This window comes from Coccinella septempunctata, chromosome 6, assembly GCF_907165205.1.
Source record: "Coccinella septempunctata chromosome 6, icCocSept1.1, whole genome shotgun sequence".
NCBI lineage: Eukaryota > Metazoa > Arthropoda > Insecta > Coleoptera > Coccinellidae > Coccinella > Coccinella septempunctata.
In genome coordinates, this window is record NC_058194.1 from 17,515,009 (window position 1) to 17,533,947 (window position 18,939).

The following is an 18,939-nucleotide window of genomic DNA, read 5'->3' on the forward strand; positions in this document are numbered from 1 at the left end:
TGTTGAACTATGTAATCGAAAATGAACCAGAACATGTTCCTACCTCTTCCTGTCAAATGATTAGGGATTTATCTGATGCCAATCTTGCTAGTCTTATGAGGCATATCGAAACTAATGACTTCGATGAGGTTTATTTAGAAAATGAAGTAGATGATTGTTTTGAAGCTTTCCTAAATATTGTAACATGGCTTGTTGATAAATATTGTCCTATGAGATCCATAAGACGTGTTTCTGATGATAGTTCTCGGTGGATTACGCGGGAGGTTCGTGAGGCCAGCAAGAACCTTAAACTCCTTCATTGGATCTCTAGTGGTGTAAATACTCAAGAGGCTTGGAGTAGTTACAAAATAGCTAAAACTGAGTACAAAAAATTATTGAGAAATACCAAGCACACATATTATAACGATGTTATCGAAAGTTCTAACAATAAGAATAAAACAGTATGGAGTCTAGTAAATACCGAGTTAGGACGTAAAAGATCCAAATTTAAGAATATCAGTTTGAACATTGATGGTGCTCATGTATCTGAACCACTAGAGGTTGCCAATGCCTTTGGGAGCTATTTTTCGTCGGCGGCGTCGGTTTCACTTGATGAATATTTTGGGCCTCAGCGTTCTTCTTGCTGTACTACGATGACAATGGCCAACAACTCCTTTTTCTTTCATCCGATTACCGAGGAAGAAACAGCTGATATCATTAGATTGGTTAAGAATAAATGTAGCACTGGATTAGACCGGTTATCTGCCAAAATTGTAAAATCCATGAGTTCTTATATCGCGAAGCCACTTTCTTATATCATTAATTTGTCTGTGGCCTCGGGTAAATTTCCATCGCGATTGAAGATGGCATCTGTCATTCCTGTTCATAAGAAAAATGACACAGATGATGTTGTCAATTACAGGCCCATCTCTGTATTGAGCGTGTTCTCAAAAATCATTGAAAGAGCGGTATACAACAGGATAATGAATTACTTGAACAAGTTTGATATCATTTCTGAAAATCAACACGGTTTCAGGGCGGGTCATTCCACGCAGTCGGCGGCTATTGAGTTCATTCAGTATGTTCACGAGCATTTGGACAAGGGGTTTTTTGTAGCGGGATTGTTTTTTGATCTGGCACGAGCTTTTGATAGTCTTGATATTCGATTTGTTAAAGATAAGTTATATAGTTTAGGCTTTCGGGGTATCTTTTTGGAGTGGATAATATGTTATCTGACGGGAAGATCATTCTACGTAAGTGTTGACGGGTCGACCTCCGGGAGATATTTTGTGGATATGGGAGTTCCGCAGGGCTCCGTGTTGGGACCATTGATATTTTTGTTATTCATTAATGATTTACCAAGATACATTAGAGCAGGTATACTGGCCCTCTTTGCAGATGACACCTCGATGGTGGTCACGGCGCGTAGCGTTGCGGAGCTCTCTGAGAACTGTAGATTGGTTATGGGAGATTTTTGTAACTGGTGTCATAGGAACAGTCTAATGGTTAACGTTGGTAAAACAGAGTGCATATATTTTAAGATAAATAATACCACAGACCAACAAATAAACATTACATACGGAGACACTACCATAGTCTCTCGGGCGTTCGCTAGATTCTTGGGAGTGTACGTCGATGGCGGTCTCAGGTGGAGTGATCATGTGGAAAGTCTCAGTAAAAAATTGAATAGGTCTTTTTTTGCTATAAGCAGAGTTAAGCACTCTCTCCCATTGGTCACCATTTTCAATATATACTATAGCCTAGTTTATAGTAATATTAGCTACAACATTGTACTGTGGGGAAATTCAACATGTGCGAATCGCATTTTTATCACGCAAAAGCGTATTGTTCGCATGATGCTCGGTCTGGGGCCGCTGGACTCGTGTAGACCCTCATTTATTAAATATAGAATCCTACCAGTACCTTGTATTTATATATATAATTGTGTGTTATTGATTAAGGAAAATATGCACAAATTAACTAAGTCTTCCGATTACCATGATTATGGAACAAGGAATGGTGACATTCTGTGCACCACTAAGCATAGAACCACAAAATTTGAAAGTTCCCCGTATTATCAGGGTTCCAAATTGTTCAACCACCTTCCTGTAGAAATGAGATGCCTTGACTGTCGTCGATTCAAAAAGGCTGTCAAATCCTTATTGTTGAATAAAGGATATTATAGTGTGGCGGAATATTTCAATGACAAATTGTCCTAGAAATTTTATTTTTTATTGATTAAAGTTTTTTACTATTAATTGTGTGTTATTGTATATTTGTATTATTTTTATTGTTTGTAATTGTATAATGACGTATCCTATACATATCTATATGTCAGAAAGGATTCAATATATATTATTATTATTATTATTATTATTATTATTATGCACGGAACGTCAACGATGAGAAACCCATAGTAATGACATGCAGAATTACGTCTGTCATTATATATGAATTAATCAAATGAGATATGATCTGTTTCGTAAAATGATTATATTTATATATTTCAAGCGCTTGTAGAAAAAAATATTGTTCCTAACTCTTGCGGAAAGTGTCACTTTTCGCACTTGATAGGAAAATAACTATTATCTGAACTCTCCAAACATTTTTCATGATGTGACATTAATTATCCAAAAGGCATGATTACAATTTTGTATATGTATTCTTTAGGTTTACGACATTGTGCCAATGAAGATGCAATTATAACTGAAAATATCACTTAATAGTGCAGGTGTGGCAACAACCCGAGGCAAAAAATGTTAAATTCAGGAATCTGTATATATTATACAATTAATTGTTAATTTCAAACTTACGATAATCCTTAGGATAATTTTCGAAAAAAAGCTTTATAATTCTACAAAAAATGTTCGATGTAACTGGTAGCATAAATTCCTGATAATAATTTTCGTGCTCTTGGAAATAACTAGCAATCTCTAGGCAAACTAATCAAATTTTTTCACCAGTATAGGAGGTTATGAAAATAATGAGATAATATTATATTATTTGTTAGATACAGGTAAAATATTTTTGGTATAGTTTTTCATTGATCTCCACAGAAGTGTTAAACAAAATCCACTCAGTGCTTGAACCATACGTCTTAATTATAGCTAGTAGACATCGGCTGTATTCTTTCAAAATAATACAGTTGCTTTTCTGACACCGTAAGTTCAAACTCTTTTCTGTGCAGTGGAATTGCTGCATTCAGCATAATACAAAAGTTATGCACGATAAAAATTGAATTGAATACCTCAAAAGCTTTGGGAATCATAGTGAACAAAAAGAAATACTCATACGAGGTATATCGATAAAGCTGCAGAAACACTTTTTTTGACTGGAAAACAGTTTATTTTGAAATATTCAAATATTATTTTTTTTCGGTTATATTACATAAATAATAATAAACAGTATAAAAACTTATCACAGTATTCGTATAGTATTCAAAATTTACATACGTCTCAAAATATCTAAAATCCATAAATCACTTTTATAAATTCTAAAAGGTAGTTAATTTGTTTACGTTACTTCATTCGTGGATCTACTGCTATGTAGGTCATTCATGACATACTGTTGGATTAAATAATGCTTCTCCAGACTCGAACTACCAAACGAAATATACATATGTAAACTAAGATAAAGTACGAAAATGCAGTAGCATATGGAAAGAATCACAATGAGTATCAAAGAAAATGTTGATAACTCAGACTCGTAGAGTTTTGTAACCACGAAGAAGGCGTTGATTGCGATGACGATCACTCCAAGCACTAAGGAACATAACTTGAAAGCTCTGTAAAAGAAGAAACAAGTGAAGAAGCATTATTGAATAAAATGCTAAAAAAATTCTTTAAAAAGGCAATCAAATAGAGAAAAATCGGTTAATAGAGTTTCGAAATGACAATCAAGTTGAGGATATAGCAAAAAAATTATTGAAATCAGAAAACTTACATTCCATTCACGAAACGTCCCATAATTCTTGGATCACTAGTGAATGTGATGGTTGGAATAATTGCAAAAGGTAGCTGTAGCATCATCACAGCATTCAAGAAGTCGTTCAAGTTTGTGACTTCCTGCAAATTGCTAAAAAACGCGGTGAAGAATGTGGGAACCATGGCAATGCTTCTAGTGAAAAGTACTCTCTTCCACCTAGGCCATTGCAGATTGAGGAATCCTTCCATCGCAAATTGACCAGCGTAGGTACCAGTCATTGTTGAACTTTGACCAGCCGCTAGAATTCCTATGGCCCATATGTAGAGAGCTGCAATGCCATAAGTGCAGCCAAGGAATATCCCACCTTTGTAAATATCAGCATCGATAATTTCATCATTGGGCTGAAATAAATATAAATTCAATTTCAATCGAATATTATTGCCTATAAACAATAAATTATCTTTTTCTTCCATTAATAGTTAGAAAGCTGTTGTAAGTACCAACTAGTAAGAGGAAACTCAATGAGATAATATGCCTTAAATATCATTTATTTACACATTTTAACTATCCGATATGGTACCCATCAAGAAGTATCTCTTCAAGCAAATATAGTTACTCACTTATACTTTTTTTTGTGTAGATTATTAGACCTGTCATATGCTTGAGTTGGCGGAGGATATTTGAACATTTCCCAAAGACCATTTGGACATGTTCCAAAAAAGTAAATTTCTCCTTATTCTGTCCCAATTAAAAAGAGGCCATAAGCAGGGTCACGCCTGGTCATTAGGGTACTCAAGCCGGAAGCAATGAATATAAAAATCTGTTCCCCAAAAACCGAATGAACTATTCGTGTAATAAAAGGATAGGGTCCAAGACTGATCCAGACATATCAGATTTGCAATTTCCACCCTAAGATTATTTGACCATTCACAAAGAGAAAATAGTCTATGGTGAGTTTTATAACCTGAGACTTACAGGCACAAATGCTCGCAATCGAAAGATGCATGGGAATAAACTGAAAATCAGGTCCTCTGTACCCGAGGTAAAAAAACTCCTGGCTATTGAGAGGCAACAGCTGTGTCTTTTGACTGGAGCAATGACTGGCCCATCCGTTTAATAAACAATTAAATAGGATGGGACTGACTGGCTCTGTTTCCTGTGGTGCTGGTGCAGGAGCACTGATGAAACTGTTGAACATATTCTGAACCTTGAAGAGTTAATAATGACACTCCTAGGAAACACAACACCCACGATTCCTATGGTGAGAGGGACTCCTCTCGTGGCATTTTTGTCAGAGGGTTTGAGACAAACTACAAGCGGATGAACAATGGGTTACTAGGCCTACTAGTTCAGCCCAGATGGGCAACGCACGTAAAAAAAAGAAAATCAGAAAAGCTATACATTCTGACAGTCATGCTGTGATTGAAGCTCCCGTATTATAGATTTTAATATGATATGGGAGTGCCGAAGAAAACACAATGAATTAGGCAAGAATAACACTAAGTAAGCCTGCCTAGTCTTGGTTGCCGATCACTCGGGAATCGAAGAAAATACCAGGAAAGGAGTGCAAACTCCTTCAAGTAGCTCATGATCTTTCTGTGGTGAAAGTAAATGTACAGAAATACAGAGAAGTGTCGCAGGTGAAGGAAAAAAATCGATAGAGAATCACACCAGCGAAATCTTTCTGGGCTCGATTATTTCAAGGAGTTTCTTCGATGCTTCAATATTGCGGGGTCCAGATAAAAATATCTAGATCTAAACTCCTCACTGGTCTTACAGGACATTGCCGCCGCAAAAAGCCCCTAATGAGAATGGGTCTAGCAGAAAACCACAAGTGCAGAGGAGCTAGCCATTACTAGCCAACGCAAAGAATGCTTTGAACAAGAAACTTATAGAAGTGGTGCCTTCTTCTCAGAAAAAAATGACTTCGAAGAAGTTTTATACCGAGAATAATAGGTATATTGGTTCCAGCAGAATAGAACAATGCCAACTGCTCAAACAGCTCGATAGGCAATCTTGAGGATGGAGTGGTCACTCGATATGCCTCCATGCGATATGCTTATCGCCATTAGGGCCTACCTCACTTGAAAAATAACATGCACCAAAGCCACCAAATATGCCTAACATACCCGTTCATATGCTTCAGAGAGTTCTCATCTCTAACCCCCAGCCTACATTATTACAAATCATTACATCACACCGATGTGGTTTGGATGTTTCATGTGCAGATACATAATAATTGGGCTCTATCTAAAGAAGTTCTCGATATATTTTCATGTCAGCTTTAATTGTTTTGATAATGTTAAAGGCTAGCACCTTCTACTTTGCGAAATAATTCTCCTCTTATCAGGCTTTCTCAGTTCATTCACAAATAAACCATCGAATCTGAAATGAATGTAATTACCTCAAAAACGTCCTTTGCCCTGGAGTAAACATCAGAGTTGTTTGCTTTGCATTCATTAAGCTGGAAATAGAATGTAATTCAGTTATAGCAGCGCAATGAGAAACTACCTGAACTCACCAGTTGATTGTTTGTCTTCTGATACAAACCATGAGCAAATACGGAAACGACAAATATGTTTATGATTAGACTGCATATCAAAGCTAGTGAACTCTCGATAAGATAATACATTCTGGCCTCTTTTACTTTTTCTGGTTTTTTTCTGTCGATATCTCTAGATTTGACAAGAGCTGAATGGAGGTAGAGGTTGTGTGGCATGATGACAGCGCCTATCACTCCAACGGCCATTATGAGTACTTTCGAGTCATATTTCTGCGTCCAAGGTTCGAGAAGTCCCTTGATGACTTCGCCTTGGGGTGGATTCGATACAACAAACTCATACCCAAAAGTTACACCCATAACTCCAATCAAGAAGGCAAACAACATTTCTAATTTTCTGAGTCCATACTTATCCAAGAAGAGGAACGTGAATGTGTCAACTATAGTGATGAGACAACCTGCCCATAGAGGTATTCTGAAATGAATGAGATTGATCTCAATATGTTCAGAATGTTAATCTTGATGCACTAATGAATCTTGAATTTTCAACATCAAATGGCAAGATTACAAATGAGTATGGGGGAGACATATGTATAATACACTATTATTTGAAGTAATCAGAAAAAGCTCTGAAATGAGAACTATTAAAAGTTAATTGTATTTTGATGAAAATAAAGAATCAATATTCTTCCTCCTCCCCACCGAAATCCACCCATCCTCTTTTTCAAAGCGATCAGGATGTTTTGAGTCTGTCTATCTCAGTGCAGTTTTCATAATCAAGAGCTCTTTTGAATTTATTTCTTGTATTGGGTTCTATTTCAGCCATCTTGAGAATTTCATCAGACATAACCGCTGATTTCGTACAAAGGTAACAAAGGAAACTGAATTCATGATAATTTATTCATCAAACTCTGAATGGTGTATGTTCTAATCACCCAAAAATATTTAGCCTGTGAAACTGGAAATAATATTTATATAAATTCAATAACATTTCTATCTCCAAAATCGCAGGAGGCCAATGATTATTCCGGAACCTGAGGAAGCGAATTCTGGAAGTCTGCCGAAATGTTATTTGAAGCAACTCTCGGCTGTCGCTTGTATCTAATTGAATTTGCGAATTTTATGACAATAATAAGGTCCGCGAGAAGGATATTCGGCTTCAATTCAGAAGTTAGTCAAGCGCAAAGTTGGAAAGTTTGAAATTGATTTGAAGGATTCATTGAATTAATGTGTCACGGGAAAATGTATGTATCTTATACCCCTGGTTTCGCAAATTTTAGATTTAAATTCGGTTTCTATAGCGATGAATTGATTCATTCTTCGATAAAATATAATCATTAAGTTTACTCTGGGTTACAGCAATTTCGGGAACATTAGATGTTTCAAAAGATTCGAATTTTTATTCGACATTCAAAACTCACTGATATCAAATGATTATTGTAGAAAAATATTGAGAAACAGGAGTGCATTGCACCTACGTTATTTTTATTTTTTTATGTTTAGCGTTCTGATAATCTCAGGTTTTTGGAAATAAATCTTCATGAAAGCTCTTCTTCTATTTCAAACATTTTCAGACATAGGTACGTACTCCTAATTATTCATTCTACAATAGCAGGATTGTTATTCATATATCCCGAAAATTCTCGATTGTAGGTGTTGTAATTTTGTATAAGTTATGCATGAAAACTACACCATTTTCAGGTTAATTATTCAGTTCTTAGTGCTAAAAGGTCTAAGTTCATGGCGATTCTTCATAAACCCACCATAAGCCTTCATATTAGAGTGTGAAGTGTGACTTGTAAATTGTCTCATTGAATACCCTCATGCTGAATCTTGCCGCATATCTTGTTGAATTGTACTGTAACTAAAAGCTCCCCATTTTTTACTTTAATAAGCTATGCGGCAAGATCCAGCATAAGGGTAATTTAATTATCAGAGTTTCCAACGAATTGTCAGAAAAAATTCGGTTTTGAAGGTTAATCTGATGTAGAACTTTATGGAACTTCTTCAACAATTTGAATTTGTGTATAAAATTTTCTTATTGATACAAACTCAAGAATAAACATTGAACCTCTATCACAATACAAAGACACAACAAAGTTATCAAAAGTTCCGGTTTTTATTATAAAAACGCAATAGATACCACCGAACATTTTCTTTATTATAATAATGCTTTTGTTCACGAAATCGAATAAAACTAGCAACTAGTCAAGTTCCAACCGACTAAAAATGTTTGGAACCTGCTACAAATAAGTCAATTTTAGAAGAATTTTAGAAGCGAGTAAATGAAACTTTTAAACATCCCAATAAGATCTATATAGCTTTCCTAACTTGAAAGACATTTATTTTCACTGAAGCCCAGGATTTCACTGTGAGAATTAGGGTAAAATTGTGATACAGCCCCACAATCACTCAAGTCCCTCAAGCCATAACATTTCACTTTCAATTTTTTACATCGAAACGAACGCAAAACTAAATCAGCAAGATTTTCAGCATATTTATGAGAGAAATTGCAAAACTCTCAAATAGATGTAGGTACTCAAAGTAAAGCATAAAATTAATATCTTCAGTATTTCCACCATTTTTCTTGATAATTGAGGATTGTGTCATGAGGGTAGGAGGGAGTTGAGTTTTTCAAATGACAAGCCTAACATTCAATGCTAGAAATGGAAACACCTCTAGTCGCTGAGGATGATTTTGACCTTGATGGTATTTTTTTAGCAATCTCTTTTTTATTTTAACAATGAAACTATAAAATTACTTAATTCAGTCGTTTTTCTAGGCCAATAATTGACAAATCACGAAAATGAATGAATATGTAATGGATTCCTTCTTATTCAGTGAACTGAATGTTCAAATTGAGCATTTTTAGCTACTTGACATTGTCCCTACCTAAAATAAACACTATGAGAATGATTTTACACAGTTTCGAGGGGTAAATATCTTATTTTTCCCCTTATTCAATTGTCCTTACGTAGGATTATATTGCATAAAAGCGGTGAACCATTTGTTGTTTTGATTCTAATTTCGACGAATGACACTGCTCAGATAAAGGTGTAACACTGTACACCATGTATTTTAATTTTGAAACAGTCGAATCCAGGAAACACCGAGAGTTATACTCACATTTTATTCGAGAGCAAGTAAATTGATATTGCAGTTCCAATTACTTCTTGCATGTCAGATCCTATGACAGCTATCTCCACCATAATCCATAATATTATTCTAGGTACTCTTTTATACTTTCTATAGCACATTTCTGCTAGATGAAGGCCAGTCACCACTCCTGAAATTTGAAATGAAACGGAATGTCAATCATCGATACCTATACAGGGTGTATCACGGTTCGTGGCCTATTAGACGCTTACGGAGAAGGGGTCATAGGATTGTTCTAAAAATTTGGATACTAGGGTTAACGCCTTGATCTATCGTATTAACACATATTTTCAATGTTGCGACCTGGCGACTTATACGAAAAAGTACCACAAACTTCGTTGTTTCAAATGGGACACCCTATTTATTATAACATTTTCCACTTCTTTATCTTCATCTGAGTATGTTTGTCTAGTACTTCCCTTTCCCTATTCCTGATAGTTTTGGAGATATTAACGGTATTCAACACAAAAAAATGCCAAAAACATGGATCCAATAAAATAGGCATAGAAAAGATGATTCATGTTTTCTGTAATTTTCGAAAGATTTCACTGAGATCCTGGGGATGAGATTCGTGTAGAGAAATCTTGGTTTGCGAAATAAACGATGCTCCAAAATTGTTCGTCTTATTACTCGATACAAAAACAGTAAAAAGTTATCTAATTTTTTCGAAGGAAACACCCAACTTTTTATCTGATATTTTCAGAGTTTTGTTGCTACTCTAGAACTTCATGGTGTCAGAAATAAAGTCAAATTTCTAAGAAAGTGAGGGTTTTCAGCGTACTACTTCTGTTGCTACCGTAGAATTACTTCCAGGTTAATTTCGTGAGATTCTGTAATCATTGAAAACTCGACTGAAGGTGTTTGCCTCATTCATACAAGAAATTGTGTTTGTTGATAAACTTAGCAAGGCATTATGAAAACACTCACTTTCATAGGCATTTGACTTTATTTCCGAAACCATGCGGTTTTCGTATAGAATTATGTTACATCATTAGATACGTATTTTAGTTTTCTCTGAAAATTTCATACAAAAAGTGGAGTTCTCCTCTCGAAAAATTAAACTTTTTGCTGTTTTTGTATCGAGTGAAAATGGAGAAAAATTTTGTAACAACCTGTATGTCACAAATTAAGTTTCTTCTACACGAAACTCATCGTCAGGATCAGTGACATGTTTTCAAAATTCCAACTTCCTAAAATATGAAATGTTTTTTATAGAAAAAACATGTTGAATAGCTATAGAGCTATTTCATTGGAACCATTTTTTTTTTTCGATTTTTTGTGTAAAACCATTAATATCTCGGAAAGTATAAGAACGATAAAGACTTCTCGCACACTCAACTAATGCTGATATTATTTTACAACCTCGTTTATTAATTTGAACCAATTTTATTTGTTCGTTTTTTGCTTTCATATAATCTGTTTTCAGTCCATCTACTTGAAACCATGAAGTAAAGAAGAGTAAATAAGAAAATGTCATTGAAATACAAGAATTTATCGAAATGTTTGAAAACAAGTGGTTATTCAACATGGAAGAAGCCATAGAGGAGGTAGATAGGAAGAAACACAACAAGTGTATAGTTTTTGTGGAATTTACTGACCTAGTTTTGTAGCTAGTGACTGCATAACTAATCCTAATATAGTGGCTGCAAAAAGAACCCACAGCAAACTGTAATTTCCTATTGTCCCCGACTGGAGATCACTTTCTATGTTTCCTGGATCTAAGTAGGCGATTGACATAAGGAATCCAGGACCTGTGAAGGCCCATAATTTTCTAAAGGAGAAGACATTCTGCAAATAAATAATGAAACATAAAATATTTGAAAATCGATGTGTTTTTCAATATCTTTATAATTGGTTCAGGAGATTAGTGGTAAATGGTTTGTTTTTTATTCACGGTCATGCTCATCGTGCTTTCGTTGATCACAACGGTAGTTTTTTCTCTCAATATTTATTTGAGATGGAGAATAATGAAAATTTCGAGGGTTATTGAAGTAAACAACCTGCAGCTCCATCTATTCAGGGGAAATAGAAATTTTATATTGATATATGATTGGGAATCCCAGTAATGTACCTATATGTTTGTTCGAATTCAAGTAACTAATAATTAAGAAACAATAAGAGGTAATGCAATTTTCCCATACTAAATCTATTTGTTGACCTTGATCCTTGAAATATAATATAGTAGTTGTTGGACTGCAGTGAATTTCAAAACGGAAAAGTGATTCAAACAGAACTGGAACAAATGGTGAATTTTTAAACAAATTCTAGATATTGTTTGAAATAGTTCATCTTCATTAGAATTATCAGAAATAATGAAAAGTACTTTATGAAACAAGAATTGTTTTTTACAAAAATTAAAAAACTTATTTGGTTTTTAGGAAACAGTTGATATCATTAGATAACATAAAAAATAATAAGCAAAAATAGTTACTTTGCTTCTCACATGCCTTTAAAGTTTTAGTTTGTGAAGAAGACAGATAGAGATTTGAATGTGTAAATTCTATGAAGAAAACACGTCGACAGCAGAGTCAGTCGATCTAATTCTAATCGTAGTCAGAAAATTCATGATATACTTGAATATAAATTGAATAATTTTAAAAGATATCTTTCCGAATATAAACCCCATTTATATAAAAATTTTGCATTTCATTGCACACATTGTGCGAATGAAAATTACAATCGGAACTTTTTTTACTTTGTCCTTTTGAAAGACGTTATAATTTTCTCTGTAATAAACATAGGTTGTGAAAAGCTCATTCATGCTCAAAAAATCACGGCTAACTTTTCCACATTCATAAAAATTCATGATTTCGAATGGAATCCATGAGTTTCCAGAGTATTAGCTTATTTCAGAATTTTTTTTCATGGGAATTGACCGAATAAATCAAAATTCGAAAGAAAATCAAATCGAATAAGATTTCATTTTGTAAAGAAAAAAAATTTGTTAAATTAAAATTATTATAACGAAACCTGAGAATGATTCGCTGTTGGGATAATCCTTTTAATATTTTTTTCTTTCTTTGGAAGTCCACCCCAACTCAAAAATTACAATCTTCAACCCTGATATGTGACGCAAAAAAATCCTTGCTAAAGCTTTTTCTAGTAATTGATTTTTTATTTTTTGTAACTGAGTATTACAATGAGAATCAATAAATATTCTAAGAGTAGGTATAGATGAAAAAACCAGAGTTACTAAAAATGTTTTCAATTCTTACAACTACTTTTGAAAGGTATGAATTTCACCCAGTACATTTCCGATATGGATTACATAATTTAACTGATATTAATTTCATTATTGATATCGAATTTGAATATTATCCGAGAATAAAATAAATATTGATTCTCAGTAGTGAAATGTTATACAATTCAAGGTTTCCAAATTTAACCAAGAATTGGGAAGAGTTATAATTCAATGGTATTAAAAGAAAGAGCAAAGAAAATTCTACAGGATATCCATTGGAATTTTTCCTCACACCTATCCAAAATAGATCTTAAAAAGCCATTTCTCTACTTACTTTTTCTGGATCAGGAATTTTGATTTTATTCTTACTGAAATAGGTATCCAGTTCATTCTCTTCAAAGTAATAGGGCAGGTGTTTACGATCTGCCATATCGGAACTTTCGTTTACAACTTCACTCGTGCACAGATAAAACAACTTTTGATCGTGACCTCATGAGGATGGATGATGCGAGTTCACTGATACACTAACATGGTGTGGGGTTCCCTATACTTTATGAACGGAGGATTATCTCATCTTATAATGGACAACGAAATAACGGGTCTAAATTGATAGTGGTCGTGGGATAATGTGCAGCTCGAGTTGCTTTCAGTCTGTTGCTTGTTTTAATACGGATATTCAACATACAAAACTTTTCGTTTTCAAAGCTCTGCATTTGGAGGATCAATTCGATGGATAGATAAGATATTATGGAATTAGGAACAATAAGATGATTTTCCGAGATATTTCTCTCACGTATACTGATAGACTGCACAATAGACGTTGTGAATCATTTTGTTTATCATTACGCTCAAGGAATGCCTCTTCAGAATATTCGGTGAGATGAAAGCCGAGGAAGGAATAAAAACGAAATATCCGAATTTGGTTTTGGTCCATTTATAGTCAAGAAATTTCCACAAATAAACTTTTATTCGAGTTTTTCTGAAAGAAGGCACTCGAGCAAAGAAAGAAATCAAACAAATAATTCGTATATATGATAATAGAGAAGCGAAATAAGCCTCTATTGCGACTATTGAATCTTAACAATTATTCTGTTGGTTAACAAAATAAGAATTGATTATAAGTTTATCCTCTTCTTTCGAGAAGGATTTATATTTTCTGAATTAAACCTAAATAAATAATGGCTGGTGTCACAAATTGAAGCTTGTTATGAGTATTCAGAATAATAGTTCAGCTTCAAAGTGCGATCTAATTAGATGAATATATAAATCCTCAATTGCCAGTTCTCAAAAACTGGTGTGGGCGTTTTCTGGAATGACAATAATATTTCTTCAACCAATTTGTCAAAATCAAAGCGCTGAAATCCTTCAATGAATTTCTAATAAGTACCCTCATATTATTGCAATAAAATGCAGTGTTTTTCGTCAACCCCGTAGAGGCCCTAGACGCAACCCCATCCCACTTCGGAAACCGAGTGACTCTAAAGTCAATATTAGAACCAGAGGTCTAATACTCCAACATTTGCAACTTTTCACTTAGCATGTTGCACATTTCAAATTAAATACACTACTCTAAAAATAATCAGAAGTGTAAACTTGAAAAGCACTGTAAAAAAATTGTAGCATTTTTCGAACCAAAATAAAATGAGCCTTTCAAATCAAATTTCAGAAAGGACCAATTTGACAAAATGCAAAGTGGAAAATGAAGAGTTGTAAAGTAGTTTGGTGCCATAGGATCTGGCAATCTAAATTTTGTGAAGCCCTCTGTAAACCTTTCTCTTATCGGAATTTGATTTTAATTCGACTGAAAGTGGATCGAATAAACAATAAACTGCAAGAATTTATTTGAACAAACATACAGAGTGACCGGATTTGACGTTCATAAATTTCTGCGGGTAATTACTATAATTATAGAGATCACAATGTGAAGAAAACTACATATCAATTTGGGTCCTAAAATACATTACAAGGGCGCTAGAGCCTCTTCAACATAACCTCCAAAATCCAATCAATTTGCGATAGCTTTTTAAAAATTTGGATTTTTTGATTCAAATTAATTTCAGTACACTCTTCTTATACTTTTCGAGATAAGCTATAGGTGTCTCAGAATGCATATCATCACAGGAGTGTATTTCTTTTATTGAAATTTCAATAAGATCACTTACACAAAAATAAGGAATAATTTTGCCTACCTTACTATCTGCAATCTGCAATATTGAAAAAAATCAGTCTATTTTGTCATCAATGGACGATTCACTTCATCCAAAAACTCCCATGTAGTAAAATCCATTCGAGTCCTTTTCGTACATCCTCTGTCACTTTCTTTCTGGGTTTATCTAGAAGCTCTCAAAGTTTGTTCGCCTTTAATGAATAGGTGAAGATACACATACCTACATACTTCTCTTTGAGACCTTGTCTTTATTTTGTTTTAGGTAAACCTCTCATAGTAAGCTGGTAGGTAGTACTAACTTTCTGACGACGAAGAGTTGAGGCAATTGTAATGGAAATAACAAAAACACGCGAAATTATGAAAAAATAAATTTCATTACAGAAATGTATGCTTCTGATGGCTGGAGTTGTTTCTAGAGAATTCAATGTTGCTGTTAGTAGCAAATGAAATTCCTTTCCCTACTCCCTTTGAAATTCATAATGGAGTTTGTTGTCATATACGAAACATTTTCATCTCATTTTCAATGTCCAGGTTTCAAATTATCGGAAGTGACTCTTCCATCTGACTACTTTGAGCTAAATTCAATATCAGAATTATACGGGATGGTTGCACCCTTTGGATATATATAACTGAACGAAGTTCAAAGATCCGAGCTTTATTGCCAATCTAAATAACTGAAATAAATTACAGAATCAGTAATGGGAAATTGCATCTATGTTCTTCTGTCCAGAGTGACACGCAACAGTTAATTACCTTTCACGTTGCAATAGATGAATGGCTTTAAGCTCTCCAGTGCAACGACTGGAATTATTGGAAATATTCAAGGACGCGTGGAACCAATAGAATTGATGTAGTAATATGGCATTCCTCCGATTTTCCGTTATAATATTATAAAAAATTCTCTGTTATCTTTTTTATCCAGAAAAAACCTAGAATGGTTTGCAAATGTGTATAGGGTTAGGGTATTTCCATACAAATAACTAGGTTAGTAATCCTTTCAATCAGTTCGTATAAACGTTAGTTATGTTAATCACAGATTTTCGAATTTATTTGCTTTTTGACGTATATTCAGATTGCGGAGAAATACCTATACTCCATTCACTTTTATTTTAGCACTCTGTTGGCCACGAAATAATTTTCTCGAGTTTTTGTAACTAAAACGGTGTAAGGTTGGCACTCATGAAATGTCGTTAATGTCATAACGCCGGCGCCGTTGCCACAACTTATATCAATCAATATTACAAAAATTCAGAAAGTGATTGAAAAAGAGAGAAGACAGGGCTTCAGGTTTCAGGTCTGCTCATTCCAATAGTAGGCAACCCCGATATTGTGAACATCCCCTTGAGATTTCTTGTGAAATAAAGACCTTATACGACTTTAGCCTTGCGGCTTTCACACTCCTCTCCAGAGGAAAATTCACTTATCCCAGATATCTCAGATATCAAAAGGATTAAGCTCTGTTGGAGCCCTTTCCAGGTTTTCGGGCTCGTGGTGGTGGTCGGGTCCGGGTCGCTCCTCGCCTCCCTGCTCTAGGTTGGATTCCTGCTCCACCCGTACTTCCTGTCGGCGCAGACGGTGTTCCTCTGCATTCCCCATGTACTTGCGTACAGTTCTCGCCGTTCCGAGCAGTACCGCCTTCTGCATGACTCTATAGATATTTTCGTCCAAGTTCTAGTAGTTTCTTCGGTATCAGGCCTGTAGATGAAATTACAATAGGGATGGTCTTGATATCTTTCAGCTTCCACTGTCTTCTGGTTTGTTCCTCGAGATCTCTGTATTTTGAAATTTTTTCAGTATGCCTATCTAGAAGATTGTTATTATTTGGAATCGCCACATCGATGAATAGTCTCTGTCCTCATCCTTATTGAGCAATATGAGATCTGGTCTATTGTGGGTTATTTTCCGGTCTGTGAGAACCGTGCGATCCCAGTAGAGCTTGTGATGTTCATTTTCCAATACAGCATCCGGATGGTAATTGTAATAAGGAACCTTTTTTGAACTTAGAAGTTGGTGTTTAAGTGCCAATTCTTGGTGAAGAATCTTGGCAACAGCATCATGTCTATTTTTGTACTCCGTGCCCGCGAACTTCTGTGCTGGATAGTTTCATGTGTCGTACAGCCATAACGACAGCTATCGTCCGCCACTGAGGCATCCTTGGCGATATATTTCATGTAATTTCTTGTTGGAATCACCTGATCCTGGATGGCAAGCATGAAGCCCTCTGTCTCAGGAAACAACCTTCCGGAAGTCAACCAGTAGTTCGACGCAGATATGTCTACGTAATCATGCTTGACCTCGTTCTGGTGCCTTCCATGCAAAGGTTTGCCAATCAGTTTTTGCATTTTACTTTCTGCAGAGTGATCGACGGTTTCCAAGTGATCCTGTTGTAGCTTTAACGGTGTAGAACTATCAGCAACACAAACTACACGATAGAGTTCTGACGAAGCAGCCTTGCTCAGGAAAATATTTTCTGAGCAAGTCCTTCAATTTCCTGGGACATACGGTTGGACAAATCAACAATTCCTCAACCCCCAGGATGTCGTGGCAGCTTTGTCCGTTCTATTGAGCTTTTGGGGTGATGTTTATTGTGTTTACTCAGCATCGGCCTTATTTTTCTCTGTAAGGCTGCTAAATCGGTGGTCGTCCAAGAGATGATACCGAATGAATAGCTCAGCGCCGAGGAAGCGTAGGTGTTAATCGCTTTTATGAGATTCTGGCTGTTAAGACCAGTTCTCATTATCCTTCTCAATCTTCGGGTGAACTCCTCCGTTAATTCTTTCTTCATCTGGGTCTGATTGATTTTTCTTGCCTGTTTTATGCCTAGATACTTGTATGTGCCTCCTTCCTTCAATGCTTTTTTTTTTCTAATCCAAACTTCATTTTGATGTCTTCCGAAAATCCTTCCACCATTTTCAGCATCTGTTGCATTTGTTTTTTGGTAGATGCGAAGAGTTTCAAATCGTCAAATCGTTATTATTATTATTATATTCTAATATTTACAGTATATCAGACAGTAGCGATCATATTCAATGTAAGTGAAATTATATAATGTTTCATCTGAATCTAAACTACTTTTATTTCAGCTGAATGTTTCCACAATCAGAAAATTTGGGAATGAAGTAGACGACCAAAAATTTATCCTTTCATCGGGGACACAAAAAAGTGGTGGCATTGAAGAATTTTATTTTAGGGTGAACGAATGCGAAAAGTTACTACAGAATTTTGGATGAATGTCATCGTAGAATAAGTTCCAGTAAATTATTTTTCATTTGACATCTCCTAAACATTGTAAATGTCTTAAGGGATCAATAAATATATAATGATTATTATTATATCAAAGTATTAAGAATAAACAGCCATGAAAACGAGCAAGTTGTCCTGTTAATTGTTGAATCAAAGGGTGAAGTTCCTCTTGCCTTGAAACTTTATTTAATTATTTTGACTTCCATTGTTGGAAGATGATTTTTGTAGAAGAATTTAACATTCTGGTAATTATCCGTTAATTCCTTCAATATACTCATCCTCTACCACTGCATCAAATGCATTTCATCTTGGGGTTGATTTTTATGGAATCTACAACTGATGTAACGTCTTCAACCTTCAGCCAAAGAAGTTACCCAACATTAACTCTCCTCAAGCTACTTTATATTATGTGTCAATAATTCGATTTCCTTCCATAGCAAGAATAAATATATTTAAAAACTGATCTCTTGTATTTTCCATAAAAAAACTAGATTTGGTATGCCTTTAATCAGATTGTATACATTTTGATAAATTACTGAGACTTTTACGTAGAGCAGACAACATAGCTCTGATTTAAAACCCAAAAATGTTTTGATGAGCGCCGTAACCCCACATTTTCGTACTATACAGAGTGGAATGTGTCAAGTTTCCATGGTCAACCCAGCCAAAATAAAAGTGAATGGAGTATAGATACCTAATTACTGAGACTTTAACTTAAAACGAAAAATATAGCGCTGATATAGAACACAAAAATGTTTTGACAATTTTCATAACTTCGCGTTTTTGTAC

The 18,939-nt window shown here is 34.9% G+C and overlaps 1 protein-coding gene across 2 annotated transcripts; it reads right to left on the reverse strand.

The window, feature by feature from the left end:
- Positions 1 to 3,310: 3,310 nt before the first annotated feature.
- LOC123315598 (protein Malvolio-like) lies at positions 3,311 to 13,412 on the reverse strand. 2 transcript variants are annotated; one of them, XM_044901353.1, is made up of 7 exons: positions 13,071 to 13,412; positions 11,158 to 11,347; positions 9,530 to 9,689; positions 6,425 to 6,878; positions 6,308 to 6,367; positions 3,922 to 4,304; positions 3,311 to 3,763 (listed from the first exon to the last, which is right to left on the reverse strand). In XM_044901353.1, the coding sequence occupies exons 2-7, from the start codon at positions 11,294 to 11,296 to the stop codon at positions 3,493 to 3,495; spliced, it is 1,467 nt and encodes a 488-aa protein (XP_044757288.1). In that variant the 5' UTR covers positions 11,297 to 11,347; positions 13,071 to 13,412; the 3' UTR covers positions 3,311 to 3,492. The 2 variants fall into 2 exon arrangements, with proteins under 2 accessions (XP_044757288.1, XP_044757287.1); XM_044901352.1 differs by having other exon boundaries at positions 13,075 to 13,411.
- Between the last annotated feature and the right edge of the window lie 5,527 nt (positions 13,413 to 18,939).

Excerpts from the sequence above, each read along its gene's own strand:
- LOC123315598 (XM_044901352.1), bottom strand. The coding sequence starts at position 13,170 with ATGGCAGATCGTAAACACCTGCCCTATTACTTTGAAGAGAATGAACTG. Across the intron at positions 4,305-6,307 it reads GGGCAAAGGACGTTTTTGAG|CCCAATGATGAAATTATCGA; the intron begins GTAATTACATTC and ends TATTTATTTCAG. Across the intron at positions 3,764-3,921 it reads GGACGTTTCGTGAATGGAAT|AGCTTTCAAGTTATGTTCCT; the intron begins GTAAGTTTTCTG and ends CTTCTTTTACAG.